At 46.6% G+C, this 20,485-nt stretch overlaps 1 protein-coding gene across 1 annotated transcript in view; it reads right to left on the bottom strand.

The window, feature by feature from the left end:
- VWA2 (von Willebrand factor A domain containing 2) overlaps positions 1-20,485 on the bottom strand; it is a 29,698-nt gene that overhangs the window by 7,226 nt on the left and 1,987 nt on the right. The window contains exons 2-8 of the mRNA XM_065672949.1: positions 15,575-15,633; positions 14,906-14,980; positions 13,457-13,590; positions 8,028-8,137; positions 2,743-2,937; positions 2,251-2,381; positions 1,496-1,628 (exon numbers count right to left, since the gene is read on the bottom strand). Coding sequence (XP_065529021.1) covers positions 1,496-1,628; positions 2,251-2,381; positions 2,743-2,937; positions 8,028-8,137; positions 13,457-13,590; positions 14,906-14,980; positions 15,575-15,623 — 827 coding nt within the window. The 5' untranslated portion in view covers positions 15,624-15,633. The remainder of the gene's footprint in view (positions 1-1,495; positions 1,629-2,250; positions 2,382-2,742; positions 2,938-8,027; positions 8,138-13,456; positions 13,591-14,905; positions 14,981-15,574; positions 15,634-20,485) is intronic.

Genomic DNA, 20,485 nt, shown 5'->3' with positions numbered 1-20,485 from the left:
AAAAGAAAGAGAATTTCATCAAATCTACTCTTCTGGGTTTGGAGTCTATACAAATGTTTTACATTTAAAGTTTATGGATTTATTTTTCAGGCTCCGAATTAATTTTTGGTTATTGTTACTGCAGAAAAGATGTCACAGTTTTTATTCTAAATTTGAATGGAAAGAAAAACTTACAGCAGTGAGAATTTGTCATTCAGTGCGAATTCTGGCATCTGATTTGTTCACCTGTAACTAGTGAACAAGCAAGGTTTAGAGTGGGAGGAAATCCTCAGTCTTCAGCTGTGCCTCCCAGTGAGATTTTTTAACTTCCTCCATCATTTCCCTTCCCTAAGGTGACACGAAATTAACCCAAACCCTAGAGGACAAATGTATATTTGCCCCATGTAAGAAGGCAGGTAACATTGGTTCCTGACAGTGAGATGATTTCTGCTTATTCTCATCTGTGTTAATGAGGGTTCTATCTGTCTAATACCTGCAGCTTCACTATGCCACTGATTTTCCAGTGCTCTGCATTAGGGCTGCTCAAACTTGCAGCAACTGTGGCCAACACCATCACAATTGGGATGCCGAAGGTGAGCCACAAGTTGCTCTGCTTTCGCAAGCTGGCTGTAAAATACAAGGATCTGGAAACACTCACAGACATTAAGACAAGCCTAAAATTATCCATACGGTCATCCCTCAGTGTATCCATGCACAGGCCATCATGCACAGCCCAGATCGAGGGTGCTTTTCAAACATTAATCTAACTGCCTGGTATTAAAACAAATGCACAAAGCATCTCTTCAAAGGAAAAACAACCCCTCCACACACCAATTTCTGCACACCACCACTTGCACTCAGCTGCTTTTATCAACAAAGAGCATAAAGCAGCCTTTCCCTTCACAGCTCATTTTTAAAGCATTTCTCCCACTGTGTCAACTCCAGTGACAATGTTATTTGAAGGACCTGACATGGTTTATGGGTTTGCAGCTCCAGCCTCCTCTCCCTGAGCAAGAGGACATCTCCCTCATGCAACGCACTGTCATTGACCTGATAATGCAGCTCTTTATACGCGTTCTGGTTTTGGCACTGCTGCACTGGGGGTATTTTGCCAGTGACTGGAGCCTCTCCATAGGAAAGTGCTTCCCACGTCCCCCAGGGCAGCCAAGCAAAGGAAAAGGGGTTTCTGCAAGGAAGAAAGCCTGAGTGGATGAAACCAAAGCAAGCACCAATGCAGGGAGCCAGACTTAGAAACCTCTGCAGTAGTGTCAGTACAGAGACGTAAACTTCAAACTTCATCCTCTTGTCTCAGCTCCTCCTCTCACCCTTTGCTTCTCGCATCAGTCAATGGTCAGGGCAGGGGGAGCTTCTTCCCATGTCTAGGGACCATGTTTGCACCAGTCTTCTGAGCGATCTTCATCCCCATACAGAATAAAGTTCAGATAAAAGCCTCATTACTGTATCTCTCATGTTCTTTCAGCCCCACTCATTTCTAGAGCTGTGGTGTCCAACTTACCTGTAGTAAGGGCATAGTGAAGCCTGCACTGCATTTGGCTGCTTTGCGCCTTTCCAGCACACATAGTTTCCAGCCAGCTCTTTCACAGTCTCCAGGGTGCTGCGTTCACAAGGGTGGGACTCAACTCTGCAGCCTGTAGCAAAGAACAAATGCAAACTAGGGTGAATGCAGGAAAATGCAAAGTCTGTACGGGAGTGAAGCACCATTCCGAAACGGGTTAGCCTTCCTCATCTACAGATGACATCAGCAGAGTGGGTAGTGATTCACACAGCCTCCAGAGACTCCAGAAGGGAATTTTCCTGTTGACAAGCTCACCAGCCTGTCCCACTATCTGGGTGGTGACTATTCAGCCTGCTTTGCTTCTCTATAAAACTCTCACTGCTGCGTTCAGAGGTCAGTGAGAAATTTTCAGCCCCTTTGGTGCCTTAATGATGGAATCATGGAACCAGCCAGGTCGGAAAAGACCTTTAAGGTCATCAAGTCCAATCTCTACCCCAGCACTGCTATGGTCACCACTAAACCATGTCACTAAGGGCCTCATCTACATGGCTTGCGAACTCTTCCAGGGATGGTGATTCCACCACTTAGAATCACCAGCATGCCATCCAGTTTGGCTACCAGAATCAGGATAACTCAGAGCGCAAGTCCTGCTCCTTCCCTTGTACACTTTCTGACACTGCCTCATCTTCCTCATTCAGTGACATGGTCCAAGCTCAGAGCATGGACCTGAAGAAGGAGCCAGGACAAGGGGTTACCTGGAGCAGTGGTGCTGCAGACAGAGCCAGTGAGGGTGCTGTACAGGCCATTGGCAGCGTCATCAGCATCCCCAGCAAAGAGCACATGCTGCTCAGTGGGCTCACTAGCCAGCACATGCAGCTCCTCCCACCTGCAGAACAAGGGGGTGTTCAAACACTTAGTTATCCCCAAAGAACCAAGTATCCAAACAGACCCTGTGCACTGAACAGAGAGCTGATGCAGAACCATGGCACCCTTCTAATAGTTTTCAAAGGCCTTATGTGTTTAACCTCAGGCAGTAGCATAGCTCTAAGTCAGTGGAAGAGCTTCCTTCAACACTAGTTCTCCTTCTACACCAGCAGCCAAATCAGTATTTTCTCCATTTGCTAACCCACAAATCCCCCTTTTCTCTTTCCAAAGCTCACATCTAGCACAAGACCACCCCTTCCTCACTGGAACTTGCCATTTGGCTAGTTGGACCTCCGTTTCCCCCTCTATGGGAAATTTCCTACCTTGGAAATCGGATTCCCACTGCAAAAACCGTGATGTGTCTGTCCTTCACCTGCATTGCAGGCATCGCGATGCTGCCCTGGGACTTGCCATCTGAAATGATGATCAGGACTTCAGGGACACTCGAGTTTCTGCTACCAGGGAATCCCTTGCGGAGAATGTACTTCAGAGCCCGACCTGTCTCTGTGCTCCCACCTCTAGAAAGAAGGCAGATAAAATCAGAACAGGGGGAAGCAAAGCTCTTCTCTTGCTATTGTATTTACCATGTGATTTTCAAACTTCCACCCTCTGGTAATAGGGAACTTGGCATATTCCTGCCTGTTGCCACACCACACATCCACAGAGATGTCGAACCCTCTCATTCCTGTCATCTTCCTATCAATAGGTCACATCTGCTCACCCTTGCCTCTCTCATCTCCAACAGGACTTCCAACACATAGCAGAGTGTTTCTGCAACTGGAGCAAGAACCAGAGCTCTCAGATATTTATTTCCAGCTTTGACAAATGTCTCAACTGCTTCCAGTCTTCCATCTAAAAACTGCAGTCACTTCTTTAAGCGTTGTAAGGAAAAGCTGTTTCACAACAACCTCTTGTATTCCAGTCAGAAACACAGTACAAGTGGGCAAAATGAACGAACACCAGCATCTCAAAGTGGTTTCCTTTCTCCTGATGGATAAAGATGCTATAAATTCTTGCCATATTTCATCCCCTTCCTTCCACAGAACCTTCTGCCATTCTTACACCAAGAGCAAGAAGGGAGATACGTGTCCCAGCTTGTAACCAAGTGCCTACAGTCCAGCAGTATGTAGTCTTGACCTTTTTCTCCATGGTTTATTTGCAGGTTAATTCGATTTTCTACTAAAAGGCATGTGTCCATCCTATAGTAAAGCTCCTGAAAATACAGATGCTGAAAACATCTTAGTGTACCTCTAGAAACTCAGAAGGACTGGACACAAGGGATGCTTCCTTAAGGGCTTTACCAGTGCCTTTTACATGAGGAAAGTAAATGTTAAGAAAAGCCACCTGATGCTCCAGTTATCTAAAACTGTGAAAAACTCAATCAAAATCAATACTCCCATCTGCCAGGTTGCTTGCCTCTGGCAACATAGAGAAGGTGCACCAGCCATTGATGGTACATTCACACAAGCTGTACCCATCACTTCTCATTTTGGAGATGGGATCACCTGAAAGAAGTACAAGGCCATTTAAAACTGGCACAAGTTACCTGCTTCAGCTCACTCGTGGCTCGAGTGCCAAAGACACCTTACTCATACTGCCTGCACTGAGCAGTGTCCTGAAGTCCCTGCGGGGCCTGGCTGCCCTCAGGTCTGGGCTATTGTGGAGCTTTCCTGCCTGTCTCTCCTGTGAAACATTTCTTCCAATGCATGTAACTCAAACGGTGGATGGGGATAGCCCTGCCACCCTTCATTTACAAATGAATGGGATCTCGAGAGATGAAGGAACAGACGTGTAAAAGCATCAGATGATCCCATCTGAAAATCTGCTCTGAAGAGCTGACTGGTCCTGAGGAGAGGTGAACGTGGGGAGTGGGATCGAGGGGTGCACAAGCTGGCCTCTGGGAGAATGAAAACTGTTACCTTGGACCAAAGGTAACAAGCAGATTTCAGTGCCGATTCCAGGTCCTTCCCCATAAAACCATTTACTTCCTGTTTCCTGGCTCCCCAGAAGCAGTTCTAGGGTGCAAGAAACCAGCTACTTCCATATTTTGGCAGCCCCTGAATTCTCCCCTGGAGAAGGGAATGTTTCTGAGGTAGAAAGTGATCAGCTCAATACTCAGCAATCCTCTCAGTAGCAAAGTACTAAACCAGCATCAGGATTCAGGAGCTAAAGGGCGCACATTCCAGCAGGCACACATGCCAACGGCAACATAAATCAGCAGGTAAAACGTGCTGCTGCTAGGCACCAGGGAATGGCAGGCATCAAGCCTTGCAGCTATGCGATAACACCCAAGGAAAAGCAACCATGATTGCATTATTGGTAGAAAATAAGCTGTGGATAGCCAGAGAACAGCTTTAGTCAATGATGCTTTAGAGATCCTGATGCTCATTTCTTGTGAGATTATTAAAGAGTAAGATTTGCTGACTGCTGGATGCCTCCTTAGCCTAAGAGCCTGATTGGCCTCCCAAGCCTGCAGGTACTGGAGCTGTATGCTGCACACCACCACAAAGCCACAGCGAAGGAAAAGAGCTCCCTCTGGTAGCAGGGATGCTCACCACGGGCAGGGTTATGGCCAGTGTCTGCACAGCACAAGGGTCTCTTGGTGACGGCATGCTGGACGTGAACTGGGAAGGAGCCCCTCATTGCAAGTGTGCTGAAGATAAAGCAGAAGGGAATGAAAAAGGGAGCGCTATACATACACATGGGTCTAAAAGGGGAATGAAAATGTGTGGTTTTTATGGGCTGTACATTTACTCTGGTTGTTATTTCCTCTTAGTGAGCTCTGTGTGGCAGGGACTGTCCTCTGCTTTCAACGCTTAACTTTGCCTACTCAAGACCAGGCTCTGTGTTCTACGTACCACAAAACATCACGAGAATTGCATATAAAACTATGATCTGTATCAGGCTGAGGCAGGAATGATGACACTGTGAGCCAAACACTGCAGTTTTATTTAAGTAAAAGCCATAAGTAACCTAATAGAGACCTTGGAGAGGAGGCAGGAGGTGGTCTCACCTCTGCCTTGCAGGGTGTGCAGCTGGACCCCAAGGTGAAATTAGCCCCGGCTGCCCCAATTCCCAGTCCATCTCCTACACTTGGAGATGTAGGCTACCCAGGCAGCCCCTGGTGCAACCAACTCAAGCTTCACATCAACCACCTACATTTCTGCACCCAGTCAATAGCAGGCTAAGACCTTGCTACAACACAACACACTGGGAAAAAGCCTTTCATCTCCTGTAAAAATCAAGGGCAACCCACACTGCAAGTACTTCAGCTGCTGTCAACAGCTTTGACCCCTGCCTACAACTCGTTAACTCTTTTTGGTGTCAGAGGAACAAACATTTGCTTATCTCAAAGGGGTAATTTCTACATTGACATGAAGTCTCACTCTTCCATTCTTGGTAGTTCTCCGTCTGCACAAGGTGAGAGGTCTGTAATGTGCCATGCCTGACTGGATGTTTGATACCAGAGGGAGCCCAGTTCACTGGGAACTTGCTCCAGACCTGTTGATAACTACCCCATGAGATCAGGAGACATTTCCAGCTGTCTTCTACCAAGGAGCTGTGCTATAAATCACTTCCTGTAATCGCCTTTTAGAGCTGCTTTTATAGCCATTCAGAGCAAGCAAGGAGAACCAAGCCACAAGTGTTATTCATTTCTTGGAGGCATCATGTTGTCCTTCAGCTGTGTTGACACAAACACACTCCATTTGCTTTCTGAACATCCATCCTTTGCTTTAGCACCTGATTCCTGATTTGCTTGTTCAAGAAAAGCATTTGATCATACCCAAGTTCATCATTTCATGCTCATTTCATACTGTGCTCATAGCACGTCCAAATCGCAATTTCCTGACCAGATGTCAGCAGCTGTCAGATGCTTCAGTGAAAAGTGCTGTGCATGAGGGAAAATACACTGTGCATAGTCAGTGTGATGACTGAATCTCGATAACTCAGCTGTGCCCACATGAGCCCTGAGGGTTAGAAAAACTTAATAAAGAGTCTCTGCACAAAAGCTCCTTAAATTCAGTTTCTTACCAATTTTCACTGGTTTTGACACAGTGGGTGTGTGTTTAAGGTATTACTCCCATGAGGATTTTCTGAAGCTGAAGGAGATGTGGTTTTTACTTGTTGCCTTTCCTCCAGGACAGCTCTAGAGAAGGTTTTTCTCCTGTAACCAGTCATTGACTTGTATGAAAGAAATTCATAAAAAGTTTAGCTTCTGAGGTTACTGCCAAATTTGGCTGGGTTTAGCTGATGAATTCAAAGGCCGTTTGGACAGGATTCACAGAGAGAGACCAGCAGGCTCCATGTAAATCACAGAAGCTTCACTTTAGTCTGGTGCTGCCTCCTTTCAAGTGCTCTCAGCTCCACGCCTGGAGCACAGGGCTGAAGTCAGGAAATGCCTCACTGGCCAAAGGCTCATAAGAAGCACATCAAGAAGCCTCTCAACCGAGACGTCAGACACACAGCTTTTTCAGAAGCCAACTGGAATCCATCCGTAGCTGTTTTATCTGCTTTGAAATGTCAGCTTTTCATTTAAACTATGTGGAACAGCCAAGCACAAGGTCATTCTTTCTGTTTGATCTGTCAGCATCCATGTGTTGTCATCAAGGAATTTCAGTGCCAGACACCAAACACTGCTCCACTTTCTCTGTTCTCACTGACTTTCAGCCAACAGCCAAAGAGGAGGAGTGTAGCTTGTTTTCTGGGAAGTTTTTCCTTTAACGTTACACGAGAGGTTTTCTTGATTTGATAAACTTATCGAAAGCAAAGCAACAAAACCAGCCAATTGATCTTGCTTGAAAAAGTCAAGAGTGACCCCATTTGCTTGCACTATGTACATCATGCTGAGAGTAGCAGACATCCACGAGAAATGCAGAGCTAACATTACCCCTAACGCAGATGAGCTGAAGAAGGAGTAGACTCTCACAGGCCACACCAGTACCTCAGCTACCATGAAAACAAGAGTTATTTGGGGGTGGTTGTCAGATCCTTCATAGATCCAAAAGCATTTCGCAGACATGAAGACTTTGGATTTGGAGAGGCTCTAAGGAAAGGTCTTTTCTGGGCTTCTGGCTCCATTTCCTGAGGTTATGGGAAGACATCCAAGTCTTATCATCAGGAAGAAAAATGGTTTCCCTCTGAAAACCTGATCCTGTTGAATTCAGCAGGAACACATGCACAGATATCTGGGGAGCAGGAATTCATCACTACTTCATAAGACAAAGGAAACTGTAACCACCAAAACCGCGTCCTACCTTTGCTCAGGCATGCAGGAACACCACGCATGCTTTTCCCTGGAAGCACGTAACCTGCCGCCCGGCACAAATGGCCAAAAGAACTCACCAGGAGGGTCATGGGCAATTCTCCCTATTTACCATGTTATAGTGGGAAACTGAAAACTCTCGCTCCCATTAACTTCTACCAACAAAGCCGGACCAGGTTTTAGCAGGCTGTGGATTATGGACCACAGTGCTCATCCACCCTCCTCCCCGAGGGCATCACATTGGTGTATGCACAGCAGGGGCAGAGATGTCCGGACCTCAACAAGCTCCCAGTCCAGTGATCATTCATAGCCCCAAAAAAGAGAAGAGCTGTAAAATAAGCTGACCTGAACACAGTCCTCTTGATTCTCTCTTTCACTTCTTGTTTGGTTACATACGAACCCAGTGGAAATTCAAGGTGAGGAGTTGAGCTGAACTGTATCAAACCCACGCGGACCTAAAAGAAAAGGTTGAAGATTATGAAAGGTGTCTGTGAGATTCTAAATGAACTTCAACAAGGAGCACAGACCACAGTATCTCCTATGCAGACTGTATACAAGCCAAAATAGTTCAGTAGCAAACAACATAGAATCATAGAATAGTTAAGGTTGGAAAGGACCTCAAGATCATCTAGTTCCAACCCCCTGCCACAGGCAGGGAAACCTCACACTAAACCATCCCACACAAGGCTTCATCCAACTTGGCCTTGAGCACTGCCAGGGATGGAGCACTCACAACCTCCCTGGACAACCCATTCCAGTGCCTCACCACCCTAATAGGAAAGAATTTCCTCCTTATATCCAATCTAAACTTCCCCTGTTTCAGTTTTAACCTGTTACCCCTTGTCCTGTCACTACAGTCCCTGACAAAGAGTCCCTCCCCAGCATCCGTATAGGCCCCCTTCAGGTACTGGGAGGCTGCTATGAGGTCTCCACGCAGCCTTCTCTTCTCCAGGCTGAACAGCCCCAACTTCCTCAGCCTGTCTTCATACGGGAGGTGCTCCAGTCCCCTGATCATCCTCGTGGCCCTCCTCTGGACTTGTTCCAGCAGTTCCATGTCTTTTTTATGTTGAGGACACCAGAACTGCACACAATGCTCCAGGTGAGGTCTCACAAGAGCAGAGTAGAGGGGCAGGATCACCTCCTTCGACCTGCTGGTCACGCTCCTTTAGATGCAGCCCAGGATACGGTTGGCTTTCTGGGCTGTGAGCGCACACTGCAGCCGGCTCATGTTCATTTTCTCATCGACCAGCACCCCCAAGTCCTTCTCTGCAGGGCTGTTCTGAATCTTTTCTTTGCCCAGTCTGGAGCTGTGCCCAGAATTGCTCCGACCCAGGTGTAGGACCTTGCACTTGGCATGGTTGAACTTCATAAGGTTGGCATCAGCCCACCTTACAAGCGTGTCAAGGTCCCTCTGGATGGCATCCCTTCCCTCCAGCATATCAACCGGACCACACAGCTTGGTGTCATCGGCAAACTTGCTGAGGGCACACTCAATCCCACTGTCCATGTCAGCGACGAAGATGTTAAACAAGACCGGTCCCAACACCCATCCCTGAGGGACACAACTTGTTACTGGTCTCCAGCCGGACATCGAGCCATTGACCACAACTCTTTGTGTGCAGCCATCCAGCCAGTTCTTTATCCACCGAGTGGTCCATCCATCAAATTGATGTCTCTGCAATTTAGAGACAAGGATGTTGTGTGGGACAGTGTCGAACGCTTTGCACAAGTCCAGGTAGATGACATCAGCTGCTCTGCCCCTGTCCATCAGTTCTGTAGCCCCATCACAGAAGGCCACCAAATTAGTCAGGCAGCATTTCCCCTTAGTGGAGCCATGCTGGCTGTCACCAAGCACCTTGTTGTTTTTCATGTGCCTTAGCATGCCATCCAGGGGAACGTGCTCCAAGATTTTACCAGGCACAGAGGTGAGACTGACTGCTCTGTAATTCCCCGGGTCTTCCATTTTCCCCTTCTTGAAAATGGGGGTTATATTTCCCTGTTTCCAGTCGTCGGGAACTTCACCTGACTGCCATGATTTTTCAAATACGATGGCCAGTGGCTTCGCAACTTCATTCGCCAGCTCCTTCAGGACCCGCGGATGGATTCCATCAGGTCCCACGGACTTGTGTGCGTTCAGATTTTTAAGATGGTCTCAAACCAGATCCTCTCCTACAGTGGGCCCAAGGTCTTCATTCTCACAGTCCCTGCATCTACCTTCTAAGACCTGGGTGGTGCAGTCAGAGCCTTTGCCAGTGAAGACCAAGGCGAAGAAGTCATTCAGAACCTCAGCCTTCTCCAAATCCTGTGTAGCCAGTTCTCCCGAAAGCTTCCTCAGGGGGCCTATGTTGTCCCTAGTCTGTTTTTTGTTTGCTACGTACCTGTAGAATCCCTTCCTGTTATCCTTAACATCCCTAGCCAAGTTTAATTCTAACTGGGCCTTAGCCTTCCTAACCTGGTCCCTGGCTTCCCGGACAACATCCCTGTACTCTACCCAGGCCGCCTGTCCTTGCTTCCATTTTTTATAAGCCTCTTTTTTCCTTTGAATTTTTCTCAGCAGCTCCTTATCCATCCAAGGAGGTCTCCTGGCCCTCCTGCTGCACTTCCTTCTAGTCGGGATGCAGCACTCCTGAGCCTGTAGCAGGTGATCCTTGAATATCAACCAAGAGTCTTGGGCCCCCCTGCCCTCCAGGGCTATATCCCATGGAACCTTACTAAGCAGGCTCCTGAAGAGGCCAAAGTCTGCTCTTTTGAAGTCCAGGGCAGTGAGCTTGCTACACGCTCTTCTCACTGTCCTGGGGATCTCAAATTGCTAAAGATGGCTTCAAAAGGTTTAAAGATGTGCAAAAATGGGTTAGAAATGGCCAAAGACGGCTTTAAAATGTTTAGAGATGTGCAAAAATGTGTGAGAAATTGCCAAAGATGGATTAAAAAGGGTGAGAAAGCTCCAAATCTTGATTAGAAGTGGCGTAAGAGGGTTTGAAAAGGATTAGAGGTGTGCATAAACGGGTTAGAAATGGCCAAAGATGGTTTTAAAGTTCCTAGAGTTGTGCAAAAATGGGTTAGAAACAGACAAAGATGGTTTCAAAAGGGTTAGAGATGCATAAAAATGGGTTAGAAATGGCCAAAGATGGCTTCAAAAGGGTTAGAGATGTGCAAAAATGGGATAGAAATGGCCAAAGATTGATTCAGAAGGGTTATAGTTGCGCAAAAATGGGTTACAAAAGGCCAAAGAAGGATTAAAATGTGTGAGAAATGGGCAAAACTGGGTTAGAGATGTGCAAAAATGGCTCCGAAATGGCCAAAGATAGCTTAAAAAGGGGTACAGATGTGCAAAAATGGTTTAGAAGAGGATAAAAATGGTTTCAAAATGGTTAGAGATGAACAAAAAATGGGTTAGAAAAGGCCAAAACTGGCTTGAAAAGGGTTAGACATGTGCAAAAATGGGTTTGAAATGGGCAAACACAGCTTTAAAATGTATAGAGATGTGCAAAACTATGTTAGAAATGGCCAAAGATGTCTTAAAAAGGGCGAGAAAGCTCCAAATCTTGATTAGAAATAGCCTAAGAGGGCTTGAAAAGGGTTAGAGGTGTGCAAAAATGGGTTAGAAATGGACAAAGATGGTTTCAAAAGGGTTAGAGTTGTGGAAAAATGGTTTAGAATTGGCCAGAAATGCACTGAAATGCCTAGAAACGGGCAAAACTGGGCTAGAAATGGCCAAGGACATCTTAAAAAGTGTGAGAAAGGGGCAAGCCAGGGTTAGAAATGTGCAAAAATGGTTAGAAAAGGCCAAAGATTGCTTCAAATGGGTTAGAGGTGTGCAAAACTGGGTTAGATATGGCCAATGATGGCTTCAAAAGAGTTAGAGACGTGCAAAAAAGAGTTAGAAATGGGCAAAGATGGCTTAAGAAGGGTAAGAGATGTGCAAAAATGGGTTTGAAATGGCTAAAGATGGCTTCAAAAGGTTTAGAGATGTGCAAAAATGGCTCAGAAATAGCCAAAGATAGCTTAAAAAGGGGTACAGATGTGCAAAAATGGTTTAGAAGAGGCCAAAGATGGCTTCAAAAGGGTTAGAGATACCCAAAAAATGGGTTAGAAAAGGCCAAAAATGGCTTTAAAAGGGTTAGAGATGTGGAAAAATGGGAACAGGTGTGCAAAAATGGTTTAGAATTGGCCAGAAATGCACTGAAATGCCTAGAAACAAGCAAAAATGGGTTAGAAATGGCAGTAGACGGCTTATAAAATGCTAGAGATGCGCAAAAATGGGTTGGAAATGGCCAAAGATGGCTTAAAAAATGCTAGAGATGTGAAAAAATTGGTTAGAAATGGCAAAACGTGGCTTAAAAATGTGAGAAATGGGCAAAACTGGGTTAGAGATAACAGGCAGCTCAGGATCTATATTTATCCATTCAGAGAAGCAAGGAGCTTCAAGCACAGTAAGTTCATAAATAACACCTCTTATACCGAGCCAGTTATACACTGCACAGCAATCTTTCCATTACTAAAAGCAGCTCCCTCCAGCATCGAGCACAGCAGGCAACACAAACCAATTATTTTTCCACTACCTCCTCTAAAACTGTTCTCTATCATTGAAAATGCAAATAGGCTGAATTGTCTCTATTGGGCAATACAACCAGGATGATTCACTGAAGCCTGACAAGAAGTTTCATGGAATGTGACAACTTCAAAGGTGAAAAAACTACTGATTTTCAATCTATAAGCCTATATTACAGTCTAGTTGAAGGCATTCCTGCTCATCGCAGGGGGGTTGGACTAGATGACCTTTGAAGGTCCCTTCCAATCCAAACCATTTTATGATCCTATACAAGTCTCTACTCTCAATCAATTTAATATGAGCCATGGAAAGGGAATGTCCATTTAACCTGAGCTGCCCAGCATCTCTCAAAGCCTCAAGTGTGCACTGTGACTCCTTGCCATCATTGCCCAGGCTGCAGGAAGCTCCCTGTGCTGCGTGGCTGTAAGCTGAGATCTGTAAGCTGAGATCTGAAAGGTGAAAGATTTCTTACATAAGGAAATGATGAAGGGGAATGGTGATTCCAGCTTCCAAAGGATCCTTCCACAGGGGCAGAGCAGCAGCTTTTCGTTTTAGGACCTGGAGCAGTGGAAGCAGTTGGTCCGGAGGATGGTTTTGGGTACAAATCTGAGTATCCCTGCCGTGGGAACCAGGATTAAACATAAGAGCTGCCTCCGCTCCTTTGCTCCCAGAACGCTCTGGAGAATCAGACATGGACCAAGGGTCCCCAAAGCTGCAGCAGGCTCAGACCCACCCCCTGTCCTGCCTCAGGTTCCTCGTCCTGCTACACAGAGACCTTGCATCCCTGCCACAACCTTCCCAAAGACCTGCCAATTATTTGGTAAGGCTCTGTCAGGGAATCAAGTACAAAAACCACCCCAGCCTGCTCCAAGGCCCCTGACTAAGATGCCTTGCAATGAACATTTTCCCTTCCGATCATTTTAATCTATGAGCATCCAAACCAAATTAAAAATCAGTAAAAAAACCCAAACCAAATCATAATCTTTAACCTGAAATATTTTGTCTTTTTCTCAAGACCAAATGGAACTGCTTAAAATCAGCGGAGAATCAAGAAGTGCCCTCCAACCCCACTGCTTCACAAACCTCCACCTCATCTTTCTGGATAAATACCCCATAGCAGCTGCTAGGTTGAATACTGCAGTTTCACTCAGCACGTTATCACTGGCCTTTCCACGCATTGGCAAGTTGTTTGAATCTAAAATGAGACATTCCTGACACTCACCCTGTCTGGGTGGATGTCCAAGGCATCACAGAGCTTGCTTGCGAAGTGCTTAGACCTTTCAAAGCCTCCTTTGCCAATGCTGTAGGAGCCATCCAAGAGGAAAAGGACATCTAATGAAGCAGAGCACTGCATCACTAGGAGAAAAGATAGACACTCTGAAACTGTACCTTATTAGTCTCACTGTCTGGAAACAGATAGCCAGGAGCAGAAAATCCAGACAAATAGATTTGCAGAGGGTAGACACAACCCAAAGCCTGGATGCACTCCTGCTCTGGCCTGCACTGATTCAGCCTTGTCATGGTTTAAGCCCAGACATGTTTTTTGCTAGCAAAACCCTGAATTTATAGTTAGGGTTTTTTAATAGCAGATTACGAGGGATTGAAAGCTGTAAAGCATTCCCTTCTGGGTCACTGGCTCTTCTAATGGGGCAACCAGCCTTGCCCTGGAGCGCAGCACTGGGGATGAGCTGCAGCACAGCCTACCCACCAGTGCTGTCCCAGCTTGTCAGCCTTGCCCTCACTCCTGGTCTGGATGTGGAGATGTAACAATCCGGGTGCTGAGTGCAGGCACTAACCACAGCTGCCTGCTGAAGCATGCACAGAGAAAGCTACTGTGCCTGCACCCCAGTGTGGGCTTGGCATGGGGACTTGGAGACCAGGCTGGATGGGGTTTTGAGCAACCTGGTCTAGTGTGAGGTGTCCCTGCCCGTAGCAGGGGTTGGAACTGTATGAGTTTAAGGTCCTTTCCAACCCAAACCATTCTATGATTTTATACCTGCAGCCCACCAAAGGGCTCTTGGGGATGTGCATCAGTGAGAAACCAGTGAGAAACATCCAAACAGAGCACATCAGGATGGAAAGTCTGAGCTGAACACACAGTGCTAAGGATGGGGGTGTGCCTGGCATAGGAGGACATGTAATTTATCACTTGGCAGGCAGACAATGGGAAATAATAGCTAGCAGGAGAATGCATGATACAGGTTGCAAGTAACCAATTGAGCGTACGTCAAGGGAGTGTAGGTGAACATGGTTTGCTGGCAGCCAGAGCGCAGCCATCCCTATTCACTGCATTGTGGCTGTTGCTGGCTTCGCAGGCTGAACAAATGAGCCACATGAGAGGTATAATCAAGCCTGTGATTAAACACAGCTCCTCAAACCAGGATTGCTCGAAAAAGGCTCTGAAGGAACTGACAAACACCAGCCAGGTGGCAAATAACCAGTATGGGAAAACCAGAGCAGGTCACATCCCAGAAGAGCTATTACCAGTGAGGGGGAAACCAGGCTAGGGCAGAAGCAGCCACAGTGCTGTGCTTGCCAGAGCATTACAGACTGAATGAGGTCCAGTAAACAAACTGAAAAATTTAGGGGGAAAAAAAATAAACAAAACAAAACAAGACAAAGAAAGAAAGAATTCAGAAAACAGAAAAACTTGCTTTAAAAATGAACTTACACTGGCCAGCAGCTGAGATCTTGCTGATCATCTCCTGGTCCACATGAATCTCCTGTATACTCCACACCAGCAAAACTGTGGGATCAAACAGACAATCACCCAACAACAGTAAGAACTGCCTTAATAAAAACAAACAAACATGCAGGCTTTAATCTAGAGCAGCAGAAACGGTGGTTTGCTAGAGAGATTTCACATTTGCAGTGATGTGTGTCTAGGGGAGGAAATTCCTTCTGGCAGGAATACAGAGAGCATGAAAAATGCCAAGGACCCAACTACAGCGCACAGGAGACAGTCTTCTGCTCATTGCATGCAAGGACACTGTGCAAGAATGACAGCTAGGCCAGGCTTAGGCTTCAAAGATTACAGGCATAAGCAATGGAGACACCCAATAATTGCGTTGGAGGCATTAATGAGCTTTTAATATCACAACAACATCAGCTTTTCCCATATCAATAGACACTTCACATATACAGATGTTTAAATTCTCAGCAAAGCTGTTTCTCCAGGTACTATTGTCTCCCCTTCTACGTGAAACCGTTTCAGAGATTTATCTGTAAACCTCCTGGAGAGGCACTCATTTGGCCCTCATTCCTCAGAATGAAGAAGTCCAGAGACAGGGAAGCATCCAAGACAGAAACCACTGATGAAAAATGGCAACTTGAAACATACCTTGTGAAAGCAGGAAAACACAGATGGACTCAAATGACAAGAGGCTCATGGTGACAGTTCTGAAAGAAAAATAAAGGAGAGGAATATTGATCCAATGCCTAAGGCTGGATCCTTTACCTGCAGTTGATCATCTCCTTGCTGGTTGTCTCATAGGATTAGTTTAGATGAGCTCTGAAGAGCAAAGGCAACTCCTGGGGAGGAGGGTGGGAAACAAAGGGAAGGAAAAAACAGGAAAATGAGGAAACGATGGAAAAGAGTCTCCCTGTGCACTCATCTCCTTTCCTATTCAGGCTGGAGAAAGTGGGCTTCAAGGGGAGCCCAAACCTCTGCTCTCCTCCTCATCACTGCACCTCGCTCTCAAAGCCGAATCCCATCAGGGTCCCTACTGCCCTCAGGGAGCCACACACAGCTCCTCTGGGGGCTCACTGAGCATGGGGCAGAGCAATGTCCCCCCGACCCCGCCATCCAGCTGAGACACCCCTGCCAGTGCTGCAGCCCATCATTGCGGGTCTTCAATAACACTCAACCACAGGCTCTTTCATGCCTTATATCTTCTAAGGACTGGCTTTCTGGGGAGATGTTTTCATGCACAACTGTCCAGCAAAGTCCATTTCCTGCTCATTTCTCCTTTGAAATCAGCAAGGCTGCCATCACATCGCAGATGGACTTCAGTGACACTTTCAAGCATGCACACATTTAGACCAAGCACGTCTGGCTGAGCTCTGGCTTTCTAGTTAAAGCATGTGTATTTATTTTTCCTCCAGATGAAAAGCACTGGGCGCACTCACTACAGCAAATCTGACCAGATTCGTGCTGGATCTCTGCCTCTCTCATTACAAAAGCAAATTTTCTCATGCAGTTACAGACAAATACATGCATTTCTTGACAGCTGCTTCTGTTAACCAAGCGTTTTCCTATGAAAATAAAGAGGGCTTTTGCTCAGGGAACACTTGTCTCTGCAGCAAAGGATATGTTTAATAAGCAGGTGGGAAGAACTGATGCTTGTTAATGAAAACACCAAAACAGGCACATTCCCATCACTTCAGGTATCAATTCTTTGTAATGTGGCAACCCTCATAAGTCAGGGCAGCAGTGGTCAGGAAACAGCTTCACGGAGTGTCCTCATGCTGCCTATCCCAGTCCAACCCTCGACTGCTATCGCCCTGGTCACATCTACATTAGCTCCTGGAGGAAGGAACATACGAGTCTGAGAAAGGCTCCTCACTCTGTCTCACTGCTTGACATCGGATTTGATGTTCTGTGCTGACATCTCGCTTCCTCAGTTTCCCCAGTCTTTAAGATTGGGTGCCGCCACCCCTTGTGCTTCCGTAGGTGGGAAGATCTCATTAACACAGATGAGCCCCCCAGGGACTCATAAAACTTTAAACCCCAGGACACAAGCCAAGCTTTCGGCAATGAGAACTTCTCCTCTGGTCAAGCTTTTCTATTCAGAGGGGCACGTGAGATGCCTGAAGTGACAGGCTTGTCTTGCACTAGAGCATCAGTCTGGGACCTTTCGCTCTGCCAGGAGTACCTCTAGCACCCACCCCAGACACCAAATGGTCAGAGCAAGGGCCCATTAAGCCCATGCATGCACCTCAATACCCCTCACAGACAAGGCAAGGCCCTGCTCAGTTACCTGCATGGGGCCATAATGAAGAGGGGAACTGGGAAAGCATCGTTAGGGATTACAGACACAATAGCGCTCTGTGCCTTGCAGCTCTTTACCAACTACCAGGTGCTTTACAAGCATCACTCTTCAACACATCCTCCCAACACCCCCAAATTAACACTGCCAAATTAACAGATCCCAAGCTTGCTTAAGTAAAGGAGGGTAAGCACAACACATGCCTGCATCAAGGAAGCCCTTGTGTCCCTCAGCAGCTTCAAGTCCTGGCTCATGCCACAGAGGTAAGGTCATCCTTTTGCCATGCCCCAAGGACATTCTGACTAGGAGCTAATTCCAATGCACACAACACCCAAAGGAGTACAAGCTTTTGCCTGCAACCAGCTGTGACAGATGTGAGAGGATTTCGGGTTGTTTTCATTGCAAAATGTTGACAGGTTGAGGTGTTTCTACAACTTGGCCTTATCTTGGGTTTACATCAACTAATTTGAAGGATGAATTCTTCGTCTTTCAGTCCAGTTAGTCTCTCAGCATCAGGAACTGAAAGAAAACTGCATCATCACCCGCTGCTCATCAGCATTACCCCAGGATCTTTAGACAGCAGCTTTGCTGGGGGTGCTGTGGTGAGTGAAGAAGTTTTCATTTCATCCTTCTGGCCAGTAAGAAAGGAAAATTCGGAAGTATCTGCATTAATACCGAGTCAAAATAATCTCTTATTTTTAACCACGATTACTCAAAAGTTGTATTTTTTGTAACAAGATTCTCACGTATATACAATCACAACTTACGTAAAGCTGAGTAAGAGCGTAGCCACATGTACTTTATTGGGAGGAGTAAGACAAGAGGGGAGGGAGAGCTAGAGGGGGGGAAAGCTCCTTTTGACAAGTGCTTCCCAACATGGCTTTCACCATCTGCAAAACACCTCACCTTCCTTATGCATACTAATGAGACAGACCCAAACCCTGATCTGAAAACACAGTGAACCAAAACCATGGGGTTGCTCACCTGGATGTTGACCCATGTCCAACAGCAGAGCTGTGCCTACAGCAGGACCAGTACCTGTCTGAGAAGGGATCCAGAACGTATCATGGTTGGTGTCTCTTTAGGGGAGGAAAAGGGCTTGCAGCTGATGTCATGTGCTTTGTTAAACTTGCCTGGCACAAAACACCACCATGAGATGCTACACTGTGTATATGTGCACAGTATATATGTATATATGGATGTATGTATATGAGCGCATCCCAATTTTACAGTGTGTTACTTGAACAGTTATCATCATGTACACTGATTTGGGGCAAATGTTACTCTTCTACTGGGACAAGTAGGAGATACTTAAAATCACCAGTTAGTGGCTGTGATTACCTCCTCTTCTCACTTCAGAGACCTCGCTTGCAACAAAAGGCATTTCCAGCTCATTTTTCAAGCTGTCCCCCTTTTATTTAATAATAGGGGGGAATGCAGAAATTATTATGCTGCATATTCATTGAAGTATGTTCTCAACAAGCCAAACAACCCCCTGTCACTGTAGGTGTAACTCCATAGTTCCCGTCAGCCTGCCTGGATGTGGACCCAATTGCTAAGGGGACCCACTGCTCCCCTGGTGTTTAGGTGTTAGGAGAGAAGAGAGGAGGCCGGTTTTGCTGCCCCCTCTCTCAGCCTGTTTTCCATAAGTCAATTTCACTTTTCCTTCTTGTCCAGGCTTGGAAGGCAGTGGGACATCCCTATTGGGAGCTCTGGGTGTCCACTCTGCCCAGCCACAGGCACAACTAATAGGGGGAGTTAGAACTGAAAGGGGGAGGAGGAAGATGGCAGGGAAATGTTTAACTTCTCCTTACAACAAACAACACAAACTCCAATCCCAAACTTCGGACACTTTTTTCTCCTCAAGTGATGAGATATAATTTCCATAAGATGCTCTGCAAAACCAACTTGTTTATTCACCGCCCTGCTTCTGCATGGAGGAATGGTTTTGACATGGCCTTTTCCCCTTGTGCAGTAAGGGCTCCTGCATCTGAGAGACTTAATCTTGCAGCATTCATATGGGGCACTGTCAAAATCAGCACACAGCGATCAGGTATGACCCACAAGTTGTGGAATAAAAGGCACTTTTCTTCTCCCAGAGCTTGTGCTAAACTCACTGTGTGGTTTGTTCTGACAGAAGCGCTCATGCTACTGATGTTGCCTGGGGCAAAGCAGCAGGAGTGTATCTGTGAATGCTTCATCTTTCTTACCTTTTGCTGGATGCCACATGCAAGACCACCCAAAGGAGCTGGAGCCTGCCTCAGCATTGCAAGCACTCAGTGCTTGTGTATGGCAGCAGGCAGCGGTGCTGGTACTGGGAAGAAATGTATGGAGTGGCAGAGAAAAGGGGTGCAAGGGATCTGGGGTAACTTGGTGTCTTAGGAGAAACCAACAGCATAAGGAACTGAATATGCAAATAGCATAATTATATTGAGGCTACAAACGAACACAGGTAACTTGGTCACATACCCACTGAGAACTGCTAATTCAAGGCAATGGCTTCTGGTGCAATGATTGTGATTGTCCCTGTTGCCCCTCACTGTGCCAATCTGTGGAGGCTACAGCTGGCGCCAGACACTACCTTGCACCAGCCAGAAACATCCCCACCTGAGGCAGATCAACTACTGATGTGCCCACACCATGTGCAGGTGTGAATGGTTCACAAAGAATGCGGGTGCTCCCTCCTCATGCACATCGACAAGACATCTCCCTGCTTCATTCCTGAGATGCAGTGCCATGCCACACAGGTGCCTTGGTCCAAAAGCTTCCCAGAAGGACAGGAAGACCTCAGGTTGGTCACCTTGTCTTACAAGACAAAACCCCCTCTGCTGTGTCACTTGGTGGTGTCACTGCCTGCACTTCTGCAGGACTGGAAGGGCTGTTTGCTGCTGGTTGCTAACGAAGCCATCACTCAGACCACAGGCACCTGCTGGCCGGCTTAGAAGGACAAACCTCACAAGCAGGAATAAGGATTTCAAGGCTGCTGCGATGAGCTTGCCTCTTGAGGAACCTAAATTGTGGTCTGTCCTTCCCCAAACATCCGACACTGCGGAAGAGGAGGAGCTCTGCCTTTCCAAGCCAGTCAGCGGCAGGGGTTACCTGCAGCAGAGGTAACATCTCTGGTATTCAGTTTAGCAAGACAGCCTGTCCTCACCTCATGCATGACACCAAAATGTTCCCGATGATCTCATACCCAGCCCCTCTTACAACACTAACCCAAATTCACACCTTATCCTCTTGCTGCATCTCTGCAAGCCCCAAGG

Source organism: Lathamus discolor, chromosome 3, assembly GCF_037157495.1.
Source record: "Lathamus discolor isolate bLatDis1 chromosome 3, bLatDis1.hap1, whole genome shotgun sequence".
Taxonomy (NCBI): Eukaryota; Metazoa; Chordata; class Aves; order Psittaciformes; family Psittacidae; genus Lathamus; species Lathamus discolor.
The sequence above is the reverse complement of the archived record's forward strand: the minus strand, read 5'-3'. Positions and strand labels throughout refer to the sequence as shown.